General features: G+C 36.0%; 2 protein-coding genes across 2 annotated transcripts; one reads left to right on the top strand and one right to left on the bottom strand.

The window, feature by feature from the left end:
- Positions 1 to 63: 63 nt before the first annotated feature.
- On the top strand, positions 64 to 8,855 carry LOC129271173 (uncharacterized). Its single transcript, XM_064106339.1, has 6 exons — positions 64 to 407; positions 1,530 to 2,524; positions 2,857 to 2,980; positions 3,455 to 3,570; positions 4,296 to 4,416; positions 5,405 to 8,855. Exons 1-6 carry the CDS (start codon positions 304 to 306, stop codon positions 5,490 to 5,492), a joined length of 1,548 nt encoding a protein of 515 aa, XP_063962409.1. The 5' UTR covers positions 64 to 303; the 3' UTR covers positions 5,493 to 8,855.
- On the bottom strand, positions 6,838 to 21,723 carry LOC129272129 (general transcription factor IIF subunit 1-like). Its single transcript, XM_054909361.2, has 12 exons — positions 21,599 to 21,723; positions 20,112 to 20,184; positions 18,594 to 18,799; positions 17,501 to 17,671; positions 16,549 to 16,660; positions 14,777 to 14,855; positions 13,380 to 13,533; positions 12,877 to 13,049; positions 11,873 to 11,946; positions 11,424 to 11,568; positions 10,639 to 10,750; positions 6,838 to 9,626 (listed from the first exon to the last, which is right to left on the bottom strand). Exons 1-12 carry the CDS (start codon positions 21,706 to 21,708, stop codon positions 9,413 to 9,415), a joined length of 1,623 nt encoding a protein of 540 aa, XP_054765336.1. The 5' UTR covers positions 21,709 to 21,723; the 3' UTR covers positions 6,838 to 9,412.
- Positions 21,724 to 27,086: the final 5,363 nt, after the last annotated feature.

Here is a 27,086-nt window from a genome sequence, read left to right as displayed (position 1 = left end):
TAGCTAAAATATGAAGGTATTTTGTAAAATATTTTTATTTTTATTTGTTTGTATATTCTAATTACATCAAATTGGAAGCGAAATGGATGTCATTTCATTTCTAATTGATTTCTTGATATAAAAAGGAAACATTTCCAAATCATTTCGAAAATTAAAAAAAAGAGTCGATATAGTTTGTTTGAAATAAGATTAGAACCAAATTTACCCCGAAAATTACAAGATTTTTTTTAAAACGCGTTTCTTAAAACTGCTGGTACAGAGACTACTTGCAAATGTCGTCTGCTTTTCAAATGTTACTAAATCATGCCATTGGTGATGATGTCGAAGTTTTTAAGAAATGTTTCATCTAAATGGCGAAGATATCGGTACAGATTCGTACCATGGGTTGCACTGAATCTAAAAGAGAGGTATTTTTATATTTTTTCACGGTTATTAATGCATCTGTATGGAATATAATTCGTGATAATTCCTATTGGCCTAGCCAAGCTAAGACTCTACTCTAGACTAACGTCACGACCGTAGACCCATATGCCGAGGTTTGCGTCAGAGCTTCCTGGAGTTTGCATATGAAACCAGCTAGTCCAATAATTTTGTAAACCAGAACCTCATGATCATGATAATTTTTATAGTATTTTCTTATAGCGGTAATGATGAAAATTATATTAATGGTGATGATGATGTCATGATGAAGGTGATGTGCATGTGATGATTGTTGAATGATGATGATGATCGATGATGATGATGTGATGATGATGATGATGATGATGTGATGATGATGCCCGATTGACGAGTGGATACCATGGGGTCTCAAAAAGCACCCTAAACACGTATTTTCCATATTCTGAAAATGCACCCCTTAACACGTATTGGCATGTGAAACCCTACCCTTAACAAGTATTGGAAACAAAACGATACTCTTGGCAAGTATTCCCTGAATGAACCCCTAAACAAGTACAGGAATATTTTGTCAGGGGTCCTTCGGTCGTTGGTTTTACCTTTTAATACACATCATTTGGTTTAGTACGACCCAACCTTCCACACCTCGTGCAAATCGGACTCTAAAGTGTTGGGGCAAAAATGACATCCTTTATAAAACATTTTAATTTTGTTTTATCATCCCCGCAAATTTGACCCTAAACACGTAACTTTCCTAGCGAAATAGATACCCTTTTTTCATTATTTTTGTGTTTTTGACACCCTTATCACGTTACGTACGTAACATGCCCTATCTTGAAAAAGACATCCTTTTTACATGTTTTGTTGGTCGCGCATGGTATCCACTCGTCAATGTAAGTGGCCCCCCCGGGTGATGATGGTGATGATGATGATGTGATGATGATGGTGATGATGATGAGATGATGATGATGGTGATGATGATGATGATGATCAATGTTGATGGTGGTTGTGGTGGTAGTGATGATGGTGGTACGGTGCTGCTGATGATGTTGAGGAGGATGATGATGATGATGGTTTTGGTTATGGTGATGATTATAACAGTTAGATCTTACCATCTATTATTGAATTTCCAGGACTGTGCGTTCAGTGAAAAATGTGGGCCAAGACAGAATCATTTTAGATGAGGAGGTGGAGGAAACCTACAAGAAGTTATTTTCTGCTTTGGACGATGACCTCCAAAATCAAGACGGGAGAGGAAACAATGCTCATGTATTAGAGACGGAGAGCTGCAATGTAGATAGGTCAAAGGTCAATGAAGAAGCAAGGTCATACCAAGATGATGCAAGCACCAAATGTAATCACCATGACAACCAACTTCAAGATTGTCAAAGCACAACTGCCTTATCACCATTTCACAAGAACTTCAACATGTTTAAATGGTTCTATCAAAATCAGAATCAGAAGAAATGGAAATATAAATTAAGAGGGAGAGAAAGACAAGGTCTTGATAGGTTTTCAAATACCTGCCTGGATAAATATTGTAAAGAGACGTTGCCACAACAACTAATGCTGAAATGGATCTGTGGTGCCAAAGAATTTTTCGGATTCGGCTCCATGGATGGTGATTTCAGAAGACTAGTGAATAAGGCTTCATTTAGTTATCCCGAATTATTAAGAAGTCTGATGAATATTAATGCACAAGATGGGAGCCGTTTACTGAAATCTATTTGCAGCAAACAGCAGAACAGTTGTTCTCATCATGATCTATTATCTGTACCTCAGCATCCTTTTCATCCTCAGCACCATCACTACCACTACAACCACCATCACCACCTCCAACACCATAATGGTCACAGCCCTAACTCTAGATCGCTGATGAGACAGAACTCCAACCCTACGTCCACTCAACCCAGTCATCAGCAGAGTACAAATTCACATCTTGGACAGAACAAGATAAACACCCAGGATGAGAATTTGGAAGAAAATCTTGACCCAGGAGCAATTGTAATGCACCAGACTCTTGGTTACGCAGTTGGGCGTCGCCAAAGTCAGATTGATGGCGGAGGTGTCGGGGTCTTTGTCACCAAAGGAGTGGTTCCAAAAGGAGCGGTAGTAGCAATGTATCCAGGTAAATTTTGAATTTTGAAAGTGTGATATAAACAATCTTGCCAAGGTCTAATTCAAACAGTCATCTCCAATATCAAGAAAATTTCTCATAATGGTCTTTTATTCAAAATAATAGTAATTCTTTCAAATTATGAAATGATACTCAGATTTATATAGTGCAAATAAATGTATATTTCTTTGCATGATATATTTGTTCTATTAATGATGAATGAATGAATGTAGAGGTAATTCAGTTTATTTTATATCAGTTTTATTTTGTATATCATATAATATATGTGAATGCAATTTAAAATTCAAACGTATTGGTCACTCCTTTTCCATTGCCCAATATAGGTACTATCTACTATCCAGCTGAACCAATTCTTTTTCAGTCCATTGCTAATCCTTTTGTCTTCCGCTGCCTCGATGGAATTCACATTGATGGAAATAACAAGAAACTCTCCAAAATGGTCTACAGGTATGTATAACGTTTTTATAATTGAAGCTTACAGTCAGTTGGAAGTAAAGAATTTAGTGGGTTAACTGAATATAAATGCTTGATGATTAGACAAATAATCCGTTCTCCTCCCTTATAGCCTCCCCACCCCCCATTATGATTTACAATGACAAGTATGCCACTGCGGATAACAGTTATTCTTTTTCCCAGTTTTGTAATTTGACTTGCACCCTTGACAGAGTGTGCAATTCACGTCAGTGAAAATTTAAACCTTTGCCAATATCCCTGAATTTTATTACATGAGAGCATATATACCTTCTTTGAAAATAATTACATTTTTTTTTAGCTCTATTTCATCACTAGGTTTTTTTTCTTAAACTTTAAAAAAAATTCAGGTTATCTGCCCGATAATGGGAAAAAAAAATCCCCTTTTCTATATTTTGTGTATATGTTGATTGTGATGCTGTTAAAGTCTGTATGACATATAACCTGCAGATCATGTGCTCGGAGAGACAGACTTGGACCTTACATGATGAGTGACCTTTCCTGGCTGACCTCCTGCCCTTTGAACCCTATGGCTGTGGGACAATATGTCAACAATCAGCACAGAGGTATTTGTTGCAGCTACTACAGTGCCCTCAAAGTATTTTTGATAATCTGCTTTGACCTTTAAAATGCCAAGCATTGTGCTGATTGGGGTCTGACTCTATTTTTGTGATGATAATAATATGAATTTTCTACTTTTAATCAAGTAGCACTTAATTCATTTTGATGACAAATCTAAATGATTTTTACGATTACGTGCATCTGGAGAGTGCTTACACATGCCATACAGAGCACGAGTAATCAGAGGTTTGTCATTCAAATTGCAGTACAGCATCGGCATTCTTGGCATTGCCTCATTCTACACTTTACCATTCTCCAACCAGTAAAAGGTTAATGAAGTACACCCAGCATTTTAGTAGTCTGCAGGCACAGACCCTGATTGGAACTTTGATCAACAAGTGTGCCTCCACGCAAAGACTAGCACAAACAAAACTTGCTGTTGTTCCAATATGAGGCCTTCAGTACACAAGACAAGAGTAGACTGCAATTCAGACCCTTTACTCGAGTGAAGGGTTTGCCCAGCAGACTAGCATTTTAGCATGGGAGCTCTAGTTTGCATTTTAAAGAAATTTATTTTTATGGCCAAAAAAAGAATTGCTTGATTACAATCAAATTCTGAATCAAACATTTCTCAAACCCATGTTTCTTGAATTAACAAAAATGGCCAATTTAATATAGTCTCATGCAGCCTATTTCAACATTTACCTTTGATCATATGTGTGTTTTTTAGGATCTCCTGCGAATGTGTGCTACCAAGAGTTTGATGTGCCTTTGGATTTTCCAATTAAACTAAGGAAATACATCCCCAATGCTTTCTTCGGTACTTTACCGGATATTGGCAATGCTGGAAGGTTAGTGTATTTCTTGATTTTTATTCGGCCAAAATCACAGTACATAATTCATGTCTGTACTTAGATGTTAGAGGTTGCACTCGACCAAAAAAGTAGTGGGTATGTGCTGCAGGCAAGACAAAAAACGGGGGCCTTGGAGCGGGCTTATTTTATAAAGGAGGGTCCTTGGAACGGGCTTCGGAACGACAAATGTTTGTGAAAACGGGGGTCCTTGGAACGGGTCGCCTGCGTGTGATTGCGTATTCATCCCTATGGAACGGGCATACGTGCATGCAGCTATAGCCCGGTGGCACGGGCGCCGGGTGCGCTAGCGCAGATGCGATGGTCGGACAGCGCTCTGCGGCCGCTTTTCACCAAAACTGCGGCTCATTATAGCAGATCAACACAAAATACGCGAAGCTTTGGAGCGGATTTCTTTCTTCTTTTTTTCTTGATAAGAAGAAAATGCTATGCTTTGGAGCGGCTTTCTTTGTTCTTTTTCTCAATAAGACAAAAATGCTATGCCTTGGAACGGAAATTTGAGTGTAAAAATGGGGGTCCCCTCCGCGGCACATACCCACTATGCATCATATACTGAGTGCCCCCCCGGGCCTGTTGCATATAAAATGTTACCATTATAACTTTGCTATGCAGTGGTTATTTGCATGGAATCCTTGATTCTGATAGGCTGTTGAGCATTATTACCATGGTAGTTACCATTGGATGACAAAGTTACCATAATAGGAGCTTTTTTGCAACAGGGCCCAGGCGGACAGATGGCCAAGGCCACAAACCCACTGCATTTCCTTTTGGAGTGCAAAAAAGAACATTCTCCAAAAACTGCCATCAAATTTATAAATGAATAAACAAAACTTGAACAAATAAACAAAAAACATCAGAATGAAGTGTATACCACAATTACAACAATTATGTAACTTCAATTCGGGCCAATTTTCTCCACATTTTTAGAAGCTGACATTATACTTCATTTTGTTATCTTTCTTTACAGAAGCGTGCGAACGGTTGCCCTTGTGTCTATCAGAGAGATTCAGTGTGGAGAGGAGCTACTTTCTTCCTATTTTACACTCATCTACTGAACAGAAATGTGAGATGAAATCCCAAGTTGTGATCAAGGCCACTAGATGTGGAAAAGTTTATCAAATGATTCATTAATATATGACTTAAATTGAGGACAAGACTGGCATTTACGGAGTGGTTCATCACCTTTATGAAATTCTACAACAGAAGAGGAAATTTCATGAAGCATTGTGACTTCGAGGGACGAGTCTAAGCTAATCAGATGGAAATATTTCAGTAGCTTGCAATAGCCTTCTCTATATCTATTACATCCCTGCATGATTGTGTGGACATTATAAGGTACCTTTAAGTTTCAAGCCACGTCTTTAAGCAGAAGACCTGCGTCCCCTCAGCACTTTTCGTCTCTTAATCCTTTCATTTTGATATACACAAATCAATGGAGAATATGAGAAAGCTGCTGGGAAGATGCAATGTGAATTCCTGTGAAATAATGGGAAAAAGCCATATGGTGTTGTGTTGGGATCGTTCAATTCAGATTGGGAGCTTCAATGATGACACAGGAATGTTCCATGTACAATTTAGTCAAGAAACTTTATTAATAATCAATCTCCAGCAGTATTACATCTAGAGTTGTAAAGAATATGGTAATTTAGATGTAGATCTTAACTCTAGCTGTGATGATCTCAACTTTTCTCACCCTCCACCCTTGGGTGTGCACCCATTATATAATCAAGCTTCAACACAAATTATATGGTTTGGGTATAGGACAAAAGGTGGTTTACTGAATTATTGGGAAGGGGAAGGCAGTTCTTTGTTCTCTGATTAAGGACTGTTTGAAACTATTAACAATAAGGATCGTATTGGGTTGGATTAAATTAATGAATAAGGGTTCTTAGAAGGGGTTATGGACATGAAAGGGATGGTTCTGAGAAGGGGGTATATACATTATGCTGTCTAGAATATATGTATGTAGTGATTTATACAATCACTACATGACAGTGGGTAAGAATCCCAAAGAACAATGTCAAATGCGCGGCCATTTGTAGGTTATGTATCACTTCATGAATAACCGATAAAAGTTCTTGCAACAAATGAGATACCCCAAATTTTCCAAGGTATAACAAAGTGGGAGTGAATTTCCAATATACACTCTCATCATATTTTGACAAGTAATTAAATGTGTATTCAAATGCTTGTTAGAACAAGTGTTTTACTCAAGAAGACACTATTTAAACTTCAGCTTATGTAAAGAAGATGATTGAGCCTCTGATTTAACAGCAAAAAACATGTTTATATAGTGTATAACACATGAAGAGCTTTGTGAAACACATGGGGTGGACCTTACCAGGCATGAAAACCATGTAGTAAAGATATTAGAGACTGCAAAAAGAGAGAATGCAAAAATATTTGTACATTTTCAATGTAGTTTATTGTCGTTGACAAGTAGAAATATACATTTTATACAAATTCTCAAAAATGTATAATTTAAGAAAAAAGATACTTTCTATTCGAGCATTACGCAGGACCCTTTTCTCTTTTATCATTTCCCCTTCTTTTCAAGAAGCTTATAGTTTAGTCAACTGAGAGGAAATGATTTTCCTTGTTTCTAGATGTTCTAAAGTGTTTCAGCAATTGCAGACAGAATGGTAAATAATGTATGGTTTTCTCATTGGTTGATACTGGGTTTAGTCAAATTTAATTAGTCTTCACTTCTAAGATACATTGTGAAAAGTCAGAGACTAGTCTTTCCTGCACCACAGGAATCCTGCAAGCAGCTTTAAATTACCCATTCTCACATTTCATCACAGAATACACATAATGGGAAATGCGGGTAAGCTGCTCCAAAAAGATATGCAGCTCTTCTACAGCGGGATTCTTGCTAAACGACGCAGCACAGAATTTGACAAGTTTCCTATCAAGGAATGCTGAGGAATAGTTTCACCTAACTTAGATTGATAACCAAGATAATGTACCCTGCAGTGGTATGTTGAAAATTGCCTTGAATTTTATTTTATCTTGTCTAATCTCCAGGGCTAAGATAATAGCTTGCTATATTATGAAAACTTGGTATACTGAAAATTATCTTATCTCTGTAAGGACAACCCACATTTCATTTCAGACATGCCATTCTTCTATTATCAACCAATTATTAAATGTTTTGGGGAAGAAGTTGAGAGAGTGATGGCATCTCATTTGGACCTAGGTTTCATCCATATCACTTTATGAAACACACTCTGCAAAAGGAAACAACAATTTTCAGAATTCCTTGAGATTTTCACTATTATTCAAATTCTTGTCATGATTATGTGATCTACCATTCTACCATTCCAATAATTAAAACATGCTACAAGATATACCTACATCTATGAAAGTTTCATGCAGTTCTCATCAGTAACCAGCCAATCATTTGGTTTAGAAGCACTTAAATCTGTGAGCCTCAGAAATGAGATTTAATGCATTTCTCATCAGCCTGAATTGCAAAAAGATATGGTCAGATGGAATAATATTATATTACCTTTCAATTTTATTTCTAATATGGACAAAATGAAAATAATCAATTTTTTCTTTGTACAAATGCATATAAACATAACTTTGTTCATATAAGATGGCATCAGAGATTTCACATTGGTGTGAAGCATAAAAAGCCCATTTTCAAATTTTAATGTTTCCAAAGCAAATATGTGTTTTGTAGACAGCAAAAGAAATGAAACCTGCATGGTTGTATTCAACATTGCTTGGCTTTCCACAGATGTATAATTGTTTAGGATTCCAATATTCTGATTTAAATGGCTTAGGAGATGTGTTTTGTAGCAATTTATGAAACAAAAAAAAATCATGATGAGGGAAAATTGGCTAAGTCAAAAAATGAAATGTTTCCAAGTTAAACTACGGGTTAATGCCGGTGACCTGTATTGTATGAACATGTTCAGTCATCATAACATTTCATAAAGCATTTTTTTGTGTGATTCAGTCAATAACAGTTAGCTTGTGAAATCCTTGCATCTATTTGCTGATAGCAAATTCATCAAATAAATCACAGACAAGTTGTTTTTTCATAAAGCATTTTTGAGTGTGATTCAGTCAATAACAGTTAGCTTGTGAAATCCTTGCATCTATTTGCTGATAGCAAATTCATCAAATAAATCACAGACAAGTTGTTTTATGATACACTCCTGATTCCATAGAGGCATATAATATTGCTGATAATGTTAGAACACATATTCAAAGACTCCAGCCCGCATATGCATGCACTCAGTCTTCAACAGGTTAAGTGCAAAACATTTTGTTTACGAAATAAATGGAGGGCCTGTGTCGACAGAAATCAATGTTCTTGCTTGTGAACTCCTGGTGCTTCTGTGCATAAGAGTAGGAGGAATCTCCAGTAAATAGTGGTCACATGAAGATCCTCCAGCAGATAAACCAAGAAGGGTAGCTAAGGCTTTTTTGTAATGACATGTATTTCCTAATTCCCTTCAAGGAACAAGTATAACCAAATGATGATGTGGTTGATAATGATAATAATGGTGATGATATCAATGATATTGCTTCAGATGACGATGATGATGGTGGTGGTATTGATGATGGTGATGATGATGATGGTGGTATTGATTATGATGATGATGGTGGTGGTATTGATGATGATGATGATGATGATGGTGGTATTGATTATGATGATGATGATGATGGTGGTGGTATTGATGATGATGGTGGTATTGATGATGATGATGATGGTGATGATGATGATATCAATGATACTGCTTCTGATGATGATAATGAAGGTGATGATGATGATGGCACTACCCTTGATCATGATTCTCCTTTTGTCAACAATGATGATGCCAGAAATTATGCATCAGTATCAATGACTATTTCCTGAGAAATGCTTATGCAACCTCACACAACCCCTGATACTCAAGAACACCAAATTCCTGCTTGTTCTCCGATCATTGTCCATGGAACCACCATCTGAAACCCGTCACTATTTGGAATGTTCTCTGATAAACCAGTAGATCTTTTTATCCTTTTTCCTCTGCTCTGGTGCAAGCTTGCCCAAAATCTCAGCCAGCTTGGTCTCGATTTGTTCTTTAGGAAGTCCGGTCCTCTTGGGATTCAGCTTGACCAGTAGGTCTTTGGTGGTCATCGGTCTCTTCATTAGGTATCGTTTTACCTCCTCCTCTGTCAAGGGCACATGACTGCAAGCAATGAAAAGAGCAAAAATAGTTTAATTATTCTATTTAGACACCTTAATTGTATATGTTTACTGACTTTCATCCGGAGCCCATTTAAAAGAGACAATAGTAACTTTGCCATTATTGTAACTACCATGGACACCTTGATTACGCTTGGTTACTGAGCCCTCTTTTCATGGCAGCAATGTAGTTTGAACATTTTTTAGCAACCCATAATTCTATCAAAGAATACAAAACATGGCCCAAGTTAAACCAGACTTCGGAATATGGACCAGATTATTTGACATATTCATTTCACTCAGCAGTAATGCGTTATCCCTTCAAACAAGTTTGGGCAAACATTTTAAAGCCTGCATAGAGCTGTAGAAAACAAGAATATGAAATAAGTTGTAATATTTTTCATACAGGGGCTAGTCTTTATTCAGCAAATGAAAGTTTGTACTGAACATAACAAATGGTAATTCACTGGGGCTATTTTGCAACACAAAAGGGCTATTTGAGACATTCTTATGGTGAATTGCCCCCCTTTTATGTTTGAGAGGACAAGACCCCTTACGCTGATGCTACTTTGTTTGATAGTGATGAGTCTTTTTGAGACATTACAGAGATGAGACACCCTTTGCCTGCATCTGATAATGGATAATGATCTTTCAGACATTTTGAGGGCAAACAAAAGCCCTTACTCGGACGATGTCTTGTTTCATATATTTCTTTTATTTCTCTATTTATCAATTGATTCATTTATTTCTTTAATCAATGAGTTATCCATTAGTATTAATTATTATCTTATATTTCTATTATCATTTATACATCTTTATTTATCTTTTTACTTTAGTATTCATTTAATTTTATCTTATTTTATTTCTTATTTACTTATTCTTTTTTATTTTTTTATTTATTCATTGAATATTTATTTATTCATTCATTTGTTTGATATTATTATTATTATTTTTTTTTTTTTGGGGGGTGGATGCCCAATTATTATTTTTGTTCACAAGGGGCACAAGTCTCTCACCCTGATGCTGTCTTGTTTGATGATGATGATGATCCAGGAACAGGACTCTCCGTCCTTGGTCTCTTAGTAGCAGGTGATTCTGTCGGGTTCAATCTCTTCTTACTTGATACATCTATAGGAAATTATATAAAGTAAATCATTCATACCAAGAAATTTATTTTCCACTGTTAAATGTAACATAATGGGGTTCATTCTCTTCTTGCTTGATACATCTAAAGAAAATGATATAAAACACATCATTCATCATACATATCAGGAAATTTAGTTTCCACAGTAAACAATTTAATGTGTAACATACAAATGATATATTATATAACAGTAATGCATTACAAAGATACACACAATGAATGAGGCACTTAATAAAGGGAGTCATCGGCAACATTGGGTAGTAATAGAGTGCATTCAATAATATAACTTATAGGGCTTAAATCAATCCTAAGGCCATGGTCTTGGATGCCCTGTTCACTGGCCTCAATGCCCCTTTAATTGGCCATCAATATTTTTTATTCTCTTTTCCATTGCTGCAGTGACAAGAGAATGGGCCTTTAAGATAAGCGGCCTTGCCCTAAAAATATCAAAATTTATAAAGGCCTGGGACCCTTTTCATAAAACTTGTTATATTAGTAAATGTACAATAACAGTTAAAAGTTACTGAAATCCTTCAATCTCATTGGCTGATAGTAAATTTGATGACGACGATGATGATGACAACAACAAAAATTATGCTGATGACGATAATGAAGATATAATAATATGATCATAAGAATGAAAAGAATTCTCCATACCTTTATTTTCAAGTTTCATAGCTGCATCTGATAACGTAGTATCCGTTTGAGAATTGTCTGGTACTGTAGGTGTCTGTGATCTACTGTGGCTCCCGCTACCTGACTTAGAGGGCGTCTTTTCATTTGATCTTCGACCATGCTTCTTCTGCACACATCGTCAAAATGACACAGAACAGAACTTATTACAACACTAATCAGCATATTTTCAATAAATTTATTTGACAATGTGACTGCAGATAGGGTTTTCATCCATTTGATATCATGCAAGTATTTGTAAAGCATAATCTTTAAAATGAATATTCCTAATTCTTCTTGAAACATAACCTTAAACAGTTGTAAATCAAAACACTTTGACTGTAAGATTAACCAATAAGATACTAGCTAACTATGCTATAACATATATCAGTCTCAAAAGGGTTAATTAGAAAACATCCAGAAATGATCGTTACCTGAAGAAGCATTGCAGATTGTATATTCTTCTCATCGATGTCGCTGTCCGACCCTGAGCTGTCCGAAATACTCTCTAAATAAAATAATTTTAACAAAAAGATTATTAGTAGAATTAGGAATCAAGATACATTTCATGAAAGATCTAAAATAGAAATAACATTTAAAACTTAACTTTCTGGTAAAAAACTTGCAGAAATCCTGGGGAGTGTTGCATGAAAGGAATTGTCAGATGTTTGTCTAGACCAGACCAATATAAAAGGGGTTCACTTCTGAACCCAAATCAGAATGCAGATTGGTTTACAGATTACTTTAGAGATTGTTCCAGCATACAGACAGCTACAGAAGAGTTTATATGTTATACTGCAGAATTGATATCACCTTCATCTTCAATTAGAGTATAGTCACCATCAGACTTACTCATGTTCCTGTATTACATGTATTTGTTATCATCATCATCAACTTATTTATAATCTTCAATAAATGTATATATGAACTGTACAGGCTTTGTATTGCTTCGTCTCATTTAAGTCTGGTTGAAAGTAAAAGCGCAATCGATCCAACAGCAACACAACATTATACTGTTTTATGGGACAGTTACCATAGTAATAGTTACCATAGTAATGGTGCTTCCCTGCCAATCAAAATCACAGAAAGATGTCAGATCTGACAACTTGATGGACCAAAATGTTGATGAAACCCTCCCCAGGTGTCTATATCATTGAGCCATAATACACCTCATTCTGAACATAGCATTTCAATCAATAAGTGTTGTACAAGATGGGTTGACTAATTGAACCTGTACTGATAGAGACTTGTGTCACAATTGATTATCCTAAGTTAAACAAAACTTTAGAGCCAAGTTTAAATTGCATCCGACTTCAGAATATCGGCCTAGGAGTCTAGGAAGCCTAGTCCCTGGCCTTGGCCTCTTGAGGTCTGAAGAAAATCATTAAGTTGTGTCAAAAAATCTAAGACTGCATAACGATATAAAAAAAAACCTCACCATCACTATCTTTGCCCTTGCTCTCTTTTGAATCGTTAAGTTTGTCGCCCTCTTTGGTTTCTTTGTTATCTTCTTTTGATTCTTCCTCATCATCGTCCTCTTCTTCCAATTGTTGGAGTTCTTGATCTAAACCTTTGATGTCTGTTTTGGCTAGTTCCATCTCGTCATCATCACTAAAGGATCGAAAAAGAAAATTATACAACTTGATGCAAGAAGCTCTCTACCCCCAAAACCATAAAATGTTTTGTGTTCAACTTTTACTTCAAAAGAGCCCACTTCACAGGTTAATTTAAGTAACTCCTAAAATATGATTTAATGAGTAGTTGTTTTGAAATCAAAGAAGGATTTCACTTTTGCTACGAGTATCAAAATTTGTAATCAAACTATGTTTGATAACTGTGATACCTTTCTCAGAAAATGGGTTAATTTTATTCTGAGACACATTTCCTTTTGATAAAGATTTATATAAAATCATGCTTTTCCTTTCCATGTAAATAGATTACCTTGATTGTTCTGAGATATAATCAAACTCCCTGCCATCAAAGTCACCTTCATCACTCTCCTCCTCAGCCTCGCTGTCTACATCTTTCTTCTTAGGTCTCTTCTTGGTCGTCTTCTTAGCTTTGCCTTTCACCTTCTTTTTAGACTTGGATTTACCTGTCAGACAATATATGACAGATACAGTATTACACTACCAATCTTGAGAGTGTTTGCTGGCCCACATAAGCTGATGTTTTTTGATCTGGGGCCCATTTCATAAAGAAAGTCATCTGTTGTAATTTTGCAATTATGGAAGCTACCATGGTAACCTTGATTTTGATTGGCTGCTGAGCCCTGTTGCCATGGTAGTTGCCATAATAACACAGTTACAACAGTTGTAACTGTTTAAGGAACGGGCGCCTGATCTACATTTGTATCGTTCAGAAAGGCATCATAAATCCATTTCTTAAGTAGTTTTAATAATAAACAATTAATACACAATTTAATTCATTGTACAGGAAAGCATTTTGGGCCTAATGGGAAATGCAAGAAATAATCATAGTAATAATTGATATGGAAAATACATTATACCTTGAGAATGCGCATTATGAAAGTGTGATCTACTGTGTCTGATTTCAGGTAAAAGTGAAATTCATGGAAAACGTGCTGCTATAGATGTTGTAACGTTGCAAACTAAATGCTTGGGTAGACTGAACTGTAACACAGACGTAAAGTTTTATTCCCCCCAAAATGCAAGCTTCTTCCTCTTGATCTCAAAATATTACCAGATAAATTGTTTTAAGTATTGTGACAAGAAACGCTTCTCACTGATTTAAAGTCAAGTCCATCTCAGAAAAATGTAGATTTGAATCAATAGAGAAAAATCAGACAAGCATAATGCTGAAATTTCAGCAAAATCGAATGTAAAATAAGAAAGTTATGACATTTTGAAGTTTCACTTATTTTTCACAAAATAGTTATATGCACAATTTAGTCACATGTAAATGAGAGAATCAATGATGTCCCTCACTCACTATTTTTTTTGTTTCTTATTGTTTGAATTATACAATATTTCATTTTTTTTACAGATTTGACATTAAGGACAAACGAACCATAAAATGTTAAATAATGGTAATTCCATAGGTTCAGGGAGAAATAAAACTTTGTTTCACAGGACAATGGGGAGAAAATTAATATATTTCATATGATAAAATACAAAAGAAATAGTGAGTGAGTGATGCCATCAGTTCCCTCATTTGCATACTGACTGGGATGTGCGTATAACTGTTTTGTGAAATTAAGCAAAATTTTGAAATGTCATAACTTTCTTATTTTACATCCGATTTGTTTGTTGGATTTTTCTCTTTTTATTCAAATCAATTTTTTGTTGGGGTGGACTTGTCCTTTAAATAACCCTTACCTCCTCCACCATCGCCATCATCATCACTATCCTCATTCTCCTCTCCTGATGATAAGAAGTAATCATCCTCCATTAGGGTCTGAATAAAAGACAAAAGACTATTATATTCATGTCAAGACTACACACTATGGAAATATATCAAGCATTCATGTGTCAATTATACATGTAAAGGCCTCTGCACACCTTATGACTGATCCACAATCTGATTTTGGAACAAATTGCATTTTGCTTATTTTCGGAAAATGAGGATGAAAAGTATCCTTTTATTTTGGTTCAATACGTGCAAGAATACTAATGTAACAATCCTTGATGATTGTAGGCTGTTATTTTGGAGTCAAGGCCAAATTGGTTTCAAAACGTAGATAATCGTATGACTGCTATGACGTCATTACAACTAGACATTGAATTTGCTTTTATTCTAATAAGGATGGTAGGTAGCACTGTCACAGATTTGAACGTAATTATTTGTATGATGATTTAGAGCCTTGCATAGTAAGATGTTCCATGCCTCAATATTTGCAACAAATTTAACAACAATTTATTCTAGAATCGGGTCGGAGATCAATCGTAAGGTGTGAGTTGACCTTTACTTGTTATTACCTGAATGAAGTGTTCTCGAGACAGGATAAAATAAATAGTCGCCCCAAAGCATTGGGTTTTGAGAATTTTTAGGGGCGATTTGGGCTGTGATGGGGGCAAAATCGCCCGTCGCCCCTGTGTAATTCCGACCCTGGTAACAATCTTTGATGATTGCAGGCTATTATTTTGGAGTAAAGGCCAAATTGGTTTCAAGACGTAGATAATCGTATGATTGCTATGACGTCAATACAACTAGACATTGAATTCACTTTTATTCTAATAAGGATGGTAGGTAGCACTGTCACAGATTTGACCGTAATTATTTGTATGATGATTTAGAGCCTTGCATAGTAAGATGTTCCATGCCTCAATATTTGCAACAAATTTTACAATTTATTATAGAATCAGGTCGCAGATCAATCGTAAGGTGTGAGTTGACCTTTACTTGTTATTACCTGAATGAAGTGTTCTCGAGACAGGATAAAAACATGTATTTGATCTGTCAAATTTATTAACTCAATACAATATATGTCATAATGGCTCAGCCAAACTTCAGCTGTATTGCTAGTGAGTGGCCTTAATATTCATATATCTCTCCTCTGAAAAATGTGCAATTTCCCTATTGCTTCTCTGTATTGCACGATTGTGTGCACAATCAGGGTATTTGCACAGTAACAACTTAGATTACAATGACTTTGCCAGAATTACATTTTTGTACATGATTAACCTGAAATTGAGAAACTGACCGGCAAACGCATATAAATTGCCAAATATAATAGCTCGAATTTCATGTAATATGACACAGCTATAGGTAATAATACTGACTGGCCTTGAGGGGGAACATACAAAAATGTTGCCCTCAAAAGAATCATATTGCCCTCGTTCAACGACTCGGGGCAGTATGATTCCATTGCAGGCAGCTAATACAATATTACCCTCAAAGCCAGTCAATATAAAGGAAGGTAACTTGTCAAAAGTCTGTGCCGTGTCGAGGATGCTATGCTTTCTTTTCATTGTAGCTTTCCTCCAGTCATAATGAGGTTTTTTTGTCTATGTTGACTGTGATGAAAAGCTGCTTACATGATTCCTGCAGAAAATATGCAGCTCTGACTTTTGATAAGGTGCCTATATCCCCTTCTTAAAAACATGATGAATATTTTGACAGAAAATGTGGAAAGGTAAGTTAATCTTACAAGATCTGAGCCTTTTGATTTAGATGACTTTTCCTCCATCTCCTCTTCCTCCTTTGAGTCCCTGAGTTTTTTCTGCACCATCACCGAAAAATAATTCATCGTTTTGTCTCTCCTGCAAAAAGAACAGAGGCATTTAAAGTATTAAGTAAGATACACATTTTCATTCTGACACATTATTACTCATATTTTAAATTCTTCATTATTCAAGCAGCCCCCTAATCCCATAAGTGCCATTTTCATTCAATGTATCAGCAGAAAAATTAATTCATGCTACTATGATAACACTATGTTAAATCATCAGAGCAATAAAAAAATAGGAATCAATAGAATTTGTTTCTAAGCACTGCATGATATTACCTGACTTTGGCATGGCTACCCCAATTGGGTGCTCAAGCATTCAAGGAATTCCTTCCTACCAAGTACCAATTTACTAAACATGGATGAAAAGTGGCAAGGGTAGACAGATGTCTTGCCAAAGGACACAAGTGCTGCAGTGGGGTTTGAAATCAGGACCTAGTGGTGCAATGTCCAGAGACTGAGCCACAAAACCTCTATCCTTTTATTAAAGCAACTTGATGTCAGAGGGAATGTCTCCTTTGAATAATAATAATAACAATAGGCATTTATATTGGGCAATCTATCTAGAAATATTCTATTCCGAGGCGCGTTGTTATTATCATTATTACCCCGGCTTTAGCTTGAGCTGGCTTTCAGCGCTCATGCATTCAAGGAATTAATCCTGCCAGGTACCCATTCACCTCACCTGGGTTGAGTGCAGCAAAATGTAGATAAGTTTCTGGCTGAAGGAACTTACACCATGGCTGGGATTTGAACCCACGGCCCTCTGTTTCAAAGTCAGAAGACTAATCCACTGGGCCACAACGCTCCACTACGCTCCATTGAATAAACTGAGTAGTGATGAACTATTTGAGACAATGAAAATAAAGTTTACCTGCCAAACTCTTCCTCTGCTTCCTCTGCGTTTAGAGTCTTATACGTCTGCATTGCTGTGAAGTTATACCAGGAGTCAACAGGGTATGCCTCAAATGTTCCATCAGCCAGCTGAGAGAGGATGAAGTAACTAGAGTTCTCATTTATCCTTCCCTCCTTCCTTCCACGATACCTGCAACAAAGAGACAGACTCTAGTTATATCATTACACATTTTTAAAAATAAATAAAGATGTGTATCAATAAAACATGATTGTCTTCTAAATTGTAGACTACATGTACATGTATTTTTTTTCTTTATAAATAACCAGAGGCCCGTCTTACAAAGTGTTGCGATTGATCTGATCAATCGCAACTATGGATGGCCAGCAACGTCAACATATAAAATGCATGTTTGTTCAAAAAAAAATTATAGATATGATGTATATTTATTAATTCATTGATTTCTTGGCAATTTGGTCTGTTCTCCTTTGTTTACAAAGGACATTTTGCAAATTTCCTGTGGAAAGTTATGACACTGTTGGATTTTCAGAGTTACGATTAATTGGATGAATCGTATCTCTTTGTAAGACGGGGCCCTAGGGCTGTCACCTCATGGCACGAGGGTTAAGGGGAAAAAAATAGACATTTTCTGGGCTTACACATTGAAAATATAATTTCAGTATCATTTTGTCTTTCAGTAGAGAAATTAGTGCCTCCCATCCAGTCTTTCACTCTCCTCTTCTACTTTTTCTTTCTCCTCCTCCTCTTTTCTTCCTCCTCCACTTCTTTTTCCTCCTCCTCCTTCTTCTTCTTCCTCCTCCTTCTTCTTCTTCTTCTCCTCTTCCTCCTCCTTCTTCTTCTTCTCCTTCTCCTCCTCCTTCCTCTTCTTCATCCTCTTCTTCTTCTTCCTCTTCTTTTTCTTCATAATCATCATTGTCTCTTCTTTGTCTTCTTCTTCATCATAATCATCATTGTCTCTTCTTCGTCTTCTTCTTCATCATAATCATCATTGTCTCTTCTTTTTCCCCCTCTCCCTCTCCCTCTTCTCATTTTATGTATACTTCTCCTTTTCCATGTTCTCAACCTTTTTCTACTGATATATAACTTTACTTACTTTTTAGCTGTTTTTCCATCAGCTGCTCCCTGTTTGAGAATCCATGGCTGATCCTCCTCCTTATACTTCTGTGCGATGATGCCGTATTTCTTCTGCCTTGCTTCCTCTTTCCTCTCCCGACCAAACTCACTCCCTGCCCCAAACTTTGGGAGGTCATCGAGGTCCGTCTTGTAGTGGATCTTGTTGTTCTCTCGTTCCATCTTAGCCTAGAGAACGGTGGTCAAAGGAGGTATTGTGGAAGTTATTTGTCTATGTCTTCGGATTTAAAAAAAAACTCATTCTGAAGATGTACATGTAAAACAATCTAAACAATCTCCTTCAAAATAAAACAATCCAAACAAACTCATTCAGAAGATGTAAAACAATCCAAACAAACTCATTCAGAAGACGTAAAACATTTCCCCTAGCATGAATATTTAATTAATAGAAATATCCCAATTGTAGATAATTGTATATCTTGGAGTATGATATTAAGGGATGGTCCGGGCTGAAAATATTTATATCTTAATACATAGAGTAGAATTCACTGAGCAAAATGCCAAAAATTTCATCAAAATCGGACAACAAATAATAAAGTTATTGAAGTTTAAAGTTGAGCAATATTTTGTGAAAACAGTCGTCATGAATATTCATTAGGTGGGCTGATGATGTCACATCTCCACTTTCCGTTTTCTTATGTTATTACATAAAATCATAATTTTTTCATTATTTCATACTTGTGTGAAAAGTATGTCTCCCTTATAATTAAATAAGTTGCAGCAATAAATATCTAACGCACTAAATCAGTTGTCAATCCAATATTTCTAGTTCTTGGAGGAAAAAATTTGAATAAACCTAATTTCATATAATAAAATACAAAAGAACAGGTGGAGAAATGACATCATCAGCCCACCTAATGAATATTCATGATGACTGTTTTCACAAAAATATTGCTAAACTTTAAAATTCAATAACTTTGTTATTTGTTATCCGATTTTGATGAAATTTTCGTCATTTTGCTCAGTCAATTCCACTCTATCTATTAAATTATACATACTTTCAGCCCGGACCATCCCTTTAACTCTCTTGGCTTATGGCTTAAATAGTACATAGGAAGATGTTTTAATAAACAGTCAAACACTCTCATTCTTATAAAGTATCAATGAAAACTTAAACACTGGTCACTAAGCTTTTATAAGACTGGACTGTTAGAAATGACATGTCAAGTTTACATGTAATTTTCATAATTCACAACACCAGGGCTTAATCAATCGCAATATCATTGTTATGACAAGTGACCCTGTATTTGAGAGGGGGGGGGGTAGGTCACAAACATGTACATGTACAGATCTAAGTTTGACTTAAGATTGCACTTAAATTCCTAGTTGTGTGTGGTGTAACACATTACCTCATAGTGTTGGACATGCACTATCTTGTAAATGAGATGTTGTAGGTCAGTCAGAATTTCAAAGTTTGTGACCCCCCCCCCCTCCCCCTGATTGCACTCTCCACTAATTAACCATATAATTGCATGTGTACCTGCTTCCATTTGGAGAGATCAACATTGTCATTTCTATTGAATTGCATCACACTGTACTTCTTCCTCTGATTCCTGTGGAAAAAAAGAATAGTATAACTGTATAATGTTTGGCTTAGGGGCTTGAGGAGGGGCAAGGTCAAGGGCGGAGAGGGGGGGGGGGCAAAATACTTTTTATTTACAACCATGCATGAGAAGAACATAGGGCAGTGAACCCTGTGTATAAAGACAACTCAAAGTAGACAAGGAAAGCAGTCTTTACGAGCATATGGTCCTTATGGATAGGTTGCTATAATACATGTTTCAATGCAGAATACTATACAAGGAAAAAATAGAAGGTTGTGGTCTTTACAGGCATGTTGTCCTTCTATACAAGTGGTTGTTTAAGCAGGTTTGATTGTGTCATTAATATTTAGTTTTTAAATGGTGAGCTCCTAACTCAAAGTGGAAATTTGTGGAACATATTTGGACGCTAAAATGCGACTGAGGGTGAGGGGGGGGGGGGAGGGTACCCACACATTCCATAACAAACCTTTTCATAATCTATGCTTCTGGAAAAGCCTTTCTTCAGTATATAATCAAGTTTATTCCATTTCTTCAATATCTCAAGTTTTTTGTTCAATTGCTATATAGCCAAATCTAACATCCTACGTAACAAAATAAGCTTAACAAAGACAGTAGACATACGCTAATCTCCTATTTTCCATTGCATCACTTTAGCCTAATTTCAAACCATGTCAAAAACATGTGGTAATCCAGTGTATGTGTCCCATTGAGAAGTACAGTACATATTTCTATTGATGCCCTTTTTAAATGCCCTTGGATGCCCAAAAAGGTGAGTGCCACATTCCCTTTCCTTAAAAGTGCCCAATCAAAAATGACCTAGCCCCTTTTAAAGTTGAGCCCTGCAATTGATGGTAGGACCACACAGAAATTAGACCAATTTGATAATAGACCAAGTTTGTATTAAGAGCCATGATGGTGTCAGATAATTTGCAAATTAGAACATCTGCTAGTAGACCAAGTGGATAGTTGGATATAGAAGTCTTATTATTGGAGATGAAGGTGAAGAAGTGTGGTAGCATCAGTCAGTCTTGTTTTTTTTGTTTTTATTTACATTGTTCTTTGGGCCTGATGTTGCCATCATGATCTGATGAAAAGTGGCCAGTGACTGCCACATAATTAAATAATGTGACTAAAGTAATTAGAATTGGAATGGGCAGTCAACCCAAACCAGATATAGCCAGGGGCCAAAGCCACTTGCTCCTGGGACTGAAACAGGGTATTCCCCTTCACAGCTCGTGCATATGGATGCAAGCTAGGGTTGTCACCCCCAAATGGAGCCTGGCCAGATAGAAGCCAAGCTAGACAAGCGAGCAACTTTGACTTCTAGCTTCCTGTTTTAAGACAATGAGAGAAAAAAAGCTCATATGCAGGATACAAAATTAGGACTAATTAATAGTAATTGAACGTTAAAATGTACACTTACAGAGGGAATCTGAAATTGAATTCCTTCACATCTCCTGTATTGGGTCTAGTAGGTGTTGATAAGGATGACGAAGATGTACTCTGTGAATATGAAAAGAAAAATATATACATTATTTTCCCTTCAAAATTATGTACTTTACTTACTTGACAACACTAAACTTCTCTTTATAGAGATACTGTAGGGGAGATCAGTTTGGTTGGAACGCGGGGTAAGTTGAAACATTGTAATTTTCTTTAACGCCTTTTAATAAATTTATGCACTACTGCCCTCAATTTATTGCCATTATCAACTGCCATCCACCATATTACAGACAACACATGTGCAACAAGCCTGGTGAAGTTAGAAAGGAATTTTTGTTTTTAATTGCATGTAAAATCATGCGCACACAAATACGCGTAATCCTACTACACAGTCGGCTTGCGTGAGTGGCTGTATAATAGAAAACATAAAGTTCAACAAATCAGAATACACACCTTAAATTTTTTGAACTTGTAAAAAATAAAGCAAAACCATGTAATATAACAGTTGTAAGTAGAAGTATAATTCTTAATTGACCATGCAGTGTTCCAACTTACCCCGTATATGGGGTAAGTTGGAACGCTTGCGATGGTCTTGTTCAAGGTGGATTTTTTTCAGTAATCATCATAGAGTTCAAAAATTTATGGGGTACATTTGAAGCCCTTTATGCTTTAAGCTGATATATTGATTGTTTCTCAAATAAATTCTATTTGGATTTTACAGCCATTTTTGTCAAAAATGTTCCAACTAACCCCGATCTCCCCTATGCACTATCTTGTTTTCATTAAACTAAATCTTTCTTGGCCTAGACTGTGTCCTCCTTATTATTGCAGAAGGCTGGAATGAGGAGAATGTGGACAGAAGAGGAAACAAGGAAGAAGAAGACGTAGAAGAAGAAGAAGAGGAAAAGGAAGGAGAAGGAGGAGAAGGAGAAGGAGAAGAAGAAGAAGAAGAAGGGGAAGAAGAAAAAGAAGAAGATGTAGAAGAAGACAATGACGTACAAGAAGAAGAAGAAGAGGAAGTAGAAGAAGAAGGAGGAGGGGAGGAGAAGAAGAAGAAGGAGGAGAAGGGGAAGGAGAAGAAGGGGGAAAAGGAGAAGAAGAAGAAGAAAAAGATACAAGGACATAAAGGTAAACCATATCATATACCAACAAATTCCAATTAACATATTAAACAATATTCTAACTGTTGAAATTAATGTATACAATATTAAAGTTAGGGTAATCAGAAACTAAATTCACATTAAAAAAAGTTAAAACAACTTGTTTTTTTTCTTTTAAGAATAAAGAAATCATACTGATGTGTTACAGACATGTTCATGCAAGTGACTGCTATCATAATCTCAAACCTGCACAACTTGATAGCCAATTTTAAAAGAACAAAAATATCAAGAAAGTGCACATAAAACTTGATGTTTCATTGCTAACAAATCAAATCAGAGATATTTGACAAAGAATGAAGAAAAAAGGCAAATAAACAATGAATCATGATGAGAAAATAGGAAAGAGATATGCAATAATTGAATCACAGTCACTCAGTCATGAAGGTTATGTACAACAAGTAGGCACTAAGCACCAGTTTTAATTAATGGTATCATGTTATGGCATGACAAGTTCAGAAGGGTGTCAAATTCTTTGATCCCTTGCACTTGGTCGTATCTGATTTCTAGTTTGTATAATTTACCAATTTCACATGGATTCTGCATGAATTTTAAATAAACTATAAATATATACAGTGCTGATATCTGCCTTTACAGTTGTGTCAAGAGGCATCCTTTTCGTAGCATTTGTATTTAAGATGGATTTTAACCACAAGGAGTGTAATTTACTGCTATGTATCCTCTGTGAGGTAAGCATAAATCTTCTCCCCGCCCCCCCCCCCCCCCCCCCCGGAATCTTCTCCTCCTTCTCTTCCTTCCTATGTATTGGTGTGCAAGTGAGTAACACAAATGTTTCACCTGACAAGGTAATCTGTCACCAATTCCCCTTGTTTTAACACCAAAAAGACCCCGTTCTCATTCCAGTCCTGAAGCTAGTTTAGTGGAAACCAAATACTGGAAACTAGTTTAACAAGTAATGGGAACGCTTGAAGCATTCTTGGAGGATATCTTAAGTGGTCATTCAAACTGGTTTGGAAGACCCAAGACTCATTAACTACAATGTGGAGCGTTGTGGCCCAGTGGATTAGTCTCCGGACTTTGAAACAGAGGGTCGTGGGGTCAAATCCCAGCCATGTCATAGTTCCCTTCAGCAAGAAATCTATCCACATTGTGCTGCACTCAACCCAGGTGAGGTGAATTCCTTGAAATGCCGAGTGCTGGAAGCTAGCTGCTTGAGCTACAGCCGGGGTAATAATAACCAAGTCCTTTGGAAGCGCATAGAGACGTTATTTATGTGTTATGCGCTATACAAGAACTGAGTATTATTATTATTATTATGTATTTTCATGTACAGTTTACTTTCTCAGTTTATAATGACATTTCAAAAATTTAACTTTGGTTAAGATTTCAATGTTGATGACGCTGATGCCGTTCCCGCAGCCATTGCGAAAGTGGCAGAGGTAATAGTCTCGCTTAAATTGTCTTATTTTGGTATTACTGGAAAGTGCCATCTTGAATGACATCATCATCCTTGTGGATGTCTTTACCAGTCACAATATATCACAATTTGTAAGCGGGTGGGGGGTCCATTGGACAGCATCTGCAAGAAAAAATATAGAAAAAGGGGTGTTTCTTAGAGGTAGGCGCAAACAGCGAAAATTTGAAGAAAAAAAACAACCTTAATCACGTTGTAGTAGACCGGCCAAAAGTAAAAAAGTGCTCTAGATAAGGATTCGACGGCAAAATTTGTTAATGCTTGGCATACCAGCTAAAAGTCTTGCAAAAATACCCAGGAATAGCGTACGGCCAGATGCCAAGCGCAATTTTGCGTGAAAGTGTCATTTTTAGCGTAAAAACTGAAAGAATGTCGAAAATCACGCATTTTGATATTTTTATGGATTATCATCATATTTTTGGTTATCTTTGATATGGAATTATTTTTATTCAGAGTTTTAAATTATAAGTCTCATAAATATGCATTTCAAATTTGAATATTACACACACACACTTGGCACAGGGAAACATACAACCGCGATTTCCTCAAAATAAAAGTTTGTGAAAACTATCGATAGTTTGAAGTTTTTTTTACGCAGCTTAAATTCTTCGATTTAACTGCGTTTATCCATCAAATGTATAGTAAATGTCCTAATGTCACAAATATTAAAAGAATTTTCAAGTAAGATGGAAGATATCTCACTTTATGTTATCCGAAAGGAGACAATGTGCATTTTACCAGGTGCACATTTTGAAAGAAAAATTGAAAATACCGTACATTATGTACATAATTACATGTATAAGTACTTACTAAATTAAAAGCGAGTTTTTAATTACATGTATAAGTGCATTCTAAAGCGAGTTTTTAATTGGATAGCACAAGTTGTCAATTCTTTGCATCCCAGCTAAAAGTCTTGCAAAAATACCCAGGAATAGCGAGCGGGCGGATGCCAAGTGCACTTTTGCGTGAAAGTATCATTTTTTGCGTAAAATTTGAAAGACTGTTGAAAATCACGCATTTTGATATTTTGACGGATTATCATCATATTTCTGGTTATCTTTGATATGGAATTATTTTTATTCAGAGTTTTAAATCATAAGTCTACTAAATATGCATTTCAAATTTGAATATTACACACACACACATGGCACAGGGAAACATAAAACCGCGATTTCCTCAAAATAAAAGTTTGTGAAAACTATCAATAGTTTGAAGTTTTTTTTACGCAGCTTAAATTCTTCGATTTAACTGCGTTTGTCCATCCAATGTATAGTAAATGTCCTAATGTCACAAATATTAAAAGAATTTACAAGTAAGATGGAAGATATCTCACTTTATGATATCCGAAAGGAGACAATGTGCATTTTTAAATTATCAGGTGCGCATTTTGAAAGAAAAATTGAAAATACCGTACATTATGTACATAATTACATGTATAAGTACATACTAAAGCGAGTTTTTAATTAGATAGCACAATTTGTCAATTCTTTGCATCCCAGCTAAAAGTCTTGCGGAAAAACTGAGGAATAACGTACGGGCGGAGGCCAAGTACACTTTTGCGTGAAAGTATCATTTTTTGCATAAAATTTGAAAGACTGTTGAAAATCACGCATTTTGATATTTTGACGGATTATCATCATATTTTTGATTATCTTTGATATGGAATTATTTTTATTCAGAGTTTTAAATGATAAGTCTACTAAATATGCATTTCAATTTGGAATATTACACACACATATATGGCAATATGAAATATAAAATCGTGATTTACTAAAAATAATAGTTTGTGAAAACTATCAATAGTATAATGTTTGTGTTCCGCATCTCAATTTCGTCAATTTTAGCGCTAACCGAATAAATACATAATAATTGTTGTCATGGCACATAAAGTGAAAACAAATGTTGAGATAAGATGCAAGATATATCATTTTATGTTATATATGCGAAAGATAACAATGTACATTTTATCGGATGCGCATTTCTGATAAAATACAAACAGCGCACAATATTACATCTATATTGCACATACTAATATTAATCAGTGCGATACTCGTCATGATATTATAAAGGATTATGTTTACTTTTGTAGAGTTCGATCTTCTTGCTATTTCCGCGAATTAATTGGTGCTGAACGTAAATCTACCTGTGGCGATATTCATAAATAGGTCTGATATTTAATTTGCCGTTACCATGGTAACATTAATTTTGTAGGAATATCTATATCTAAAATCATAGAAACAGTAGCGTACCTAGGATTTTCCACAGGGGGGGGGGGGGCAAAGCCGTCGGCCAAAAAATTTGACAAGCAAAAACAAGGTCTGCAAGCTCGTCGGGGGGGGGGGGGGGGGGCATGGATACGTCTTTTGCATGGTTTGGGACTCGTCAGGGGGGGTGGGGCAGACTGCCCCCTCTGCATAGAAAATATACATGTATGAATAAAACGATCGAATTAGCATTTTTAAACTACTCTGACTGTAAATCTACATTTTACTTCAATTATTGGATTATCAAAGTCTAAAAAAATATGGCCGTTGCCACGGCCATACCTATTTTTTTGTGTCTCGCCTGCATGCATAGCAGAGCGGGACTAAAGGAGCCACTTTGCCGGCGGAGGCGACGGTAGTTTTGATATAACAGCGTCATATCAACCTTGAAATCTTAACCAAGGTTACGTTTTTTCGTTATGAACGTAAATTAATTACACTTATACAGTATTCAGGTATTACTGATCGTCTTGCACAAGTTTTAGATCACATGATTAAGGTCAAAGGTCATTTAGAGTCACTGAGCTTTGGCCATATGGGGGTATTTTTTCGTAATGTCATCATAACTTTTAAATTTTATTGATCCAGTTCATGATTAAACTTGAATATAAG

Source organism: Lytechinus pictus, chromosome 11, assembly GCF_037042905.1.
Source record: "Lytechinus pictus isolate F3 Inbred chromosome 11, Lp3.0, whole genome shotgun sequence".
Taxonomy (NCBI): Eukaryota; Metazoa; Echinodermata; class Echinoidea; order Temnopleuroida; family Toxopneustidae; genus Lytechinus; species Lytechinus pictus.
Note: the sequence above shows the minus strand (reverse complement) of the source record. Positions and strands in the feature narration are given on the sequence as shown.

What these genes read in the sequence shown, in the direction of transcription:
- LOC129271173 (XM_064106339.1), top strand. Translation starts at nt 304, where the DNA reads ATGCCATTGGTGATGATGTCGAAGTTTTTAAGAAATGTTTCATCTAAA. An exon ending in GGTAGTAGCAATGTATCCAG is followed by an intron (nt 2,525 to 2,856) that starts GTAAATTTTGAA and finishes TGCCCAATATAG; the next exon opens with GTACTATCTACTATCCAGCT. An exon ending in CTCTCCAAAATGGTCTACAG is followed by an intron (nt 2,981 to 3,454) that starts GTATGTATAACG and finishes TATAACCTGCAG; the next exon opens with ATCATGTGCTCGGAGAGACA.
- LOC129272129 (XM_054909361.2), bottom strand. Translation starts at nt 21,708, where the DNA reads ATGTATATATTTTTCTTTTCATATTCACAGAGTACATCTTCGTCATCC. An exon ending in GCAGAGGAAGAGTTTGGCAG is followed by an intron (nt 16,661 to 17,500) that starts GTAAACTTTATT and finishes TTCTTTTTGCAG; the next exon opens with GAGAGACAAAACGATGAATT. An exon ending in TGATGGCGATGGTGGAGGAG is followed by an intron (nt 13,534 to 14,776) that starts GTAAGGGTTATT and finishes ATTGTCTGACAG; the next exon opens with GTAAATCCAAGTCTAAAAAG.